Here is a 1,155-nt window from a genome sequence, read left to right on the forward strand (position 1 = left end):
CATTAAGCCTGAACCAGCACATGGCTATATATACGATAAGATACTAGTACTCCAAAGAATCAGAACTCTGCGCAGAGAGGCCAAATACAATAGCTGTATCGCCAAGGAAAAATGGTAGTACTCGATCTGGTGCTACGATCGTTCATCCTACATTTGTTGTTGCTGACTGTACTTGGTTTGATCTTACTTTCAAACTATGGCATTTGTTGCTGAAATGTTAACTAGGTCGACTGAGATCTGTTTCACCTTTCTAGCTGTTCCACAATAGTCAACCTCTTGATCATACCTGCGCTTTTGCAATTTAGGACGGTGAGAAGCAGATCAAGTTCATGACCTACAACGTCTGGTCCCGCGAGGACGTTGTCGTCTACGAGAGGATGAAGGTCATCGGTGACCTCGTTCGGGAACATTCGCCGGACGTAATCTTCTTCCAGGTAAAAAGAAAACTCACTATTACTGGTCATCGCTACTGATTCGCCTGCGTAAATCCATTCTCATCCATCGATGATCTAACTGTTCTTGGGATCGATGCACAGGAAATCACGCCCTACATGCACTTCATCTTCGAGAGCTTTGCATGGTGGAAGGACTACCACTGCTCACCAGTGCCCCCGGGAGAACAAACGGTGAACCATCACTTCTGCCTGATGGTACAATACTCGGAAATTTTCAGTTCCCCGTCCTAGAAATTTGTCTGATCCGGAGAATTAACGCAGAAATTCTGTCGCAGCTGAGCAAGCTTTCAATGGAGAGCTATGCGCGCTGGGAGTACGGTACTTCGCCGACCGGCAAGTGCTACCTAGAGGCCGACATTACCCCTGGATCAATGAAGCCGATCCGCATCGCCACTACTCAGCTCGAGTGCCCCGTGCCACCGGCGTCGATGCACCTCAGGGATCGGTACATGCAGGCCAAGCACTCCGTCTCCGCGCTGAGCAGCGGGGACAACGTTGTGTTCGGTGGCGACATGTTCGGTGGGACGACAAGGCCGACATGCCGTTCCCTCTCCCTGCAAGATGGTGCGACGCCTGGGAAAAACTGAAATGTGGGACTGGAGGTGATAGTTGGACGTACAGTAGTTTGTGGGTGGAGAAGCCCCGGGAGTTCGGTGGCTTCGAATTCCCTCACTTCAACAAGCGCTCAGACCGACTTTTG

At 50.4% G+C, this 1,155-nt stretch overlaps 1 protein-coding gene across 1 annotated transcript; it reads left to right on the top strand.

Annotated features, from left to right (window-relative positions):
• LOC123075580 (uncharacterized) lies at positions 1–1,155 on the top strand. Its single transcript, XM_044498150.1, has 3 exons — positions 1–434; positions 537–650; positions 731–1,155. Exons 1-3 carry the CDS (start codon positions 330–332, stop codon positions 1,040–1,042), a joined length of 531 nt encoding a protein of 176 aa, XP_044354085.1. The 5' UTR covers positions 1–329; the 3' UTR covers positions 1,043–1,155.

This window comes from Triticum aestivum, chromosome 3D (genome assembly GCF_018294505.1).
Source record: "Triticum aestivum cultivar Chinese Spring chromosome 3D, IWGSC CS RefSeq v2.1, whole genome shotgun sequence".
In the NCBI taxonomy this organism is placed as follows: domain Eukaryota; kingdom Viridiplantae; phylum Streptophyta; class Magnoliopsida; order Poales; family Poaceae; genus Triticum; species Triticum aestivum.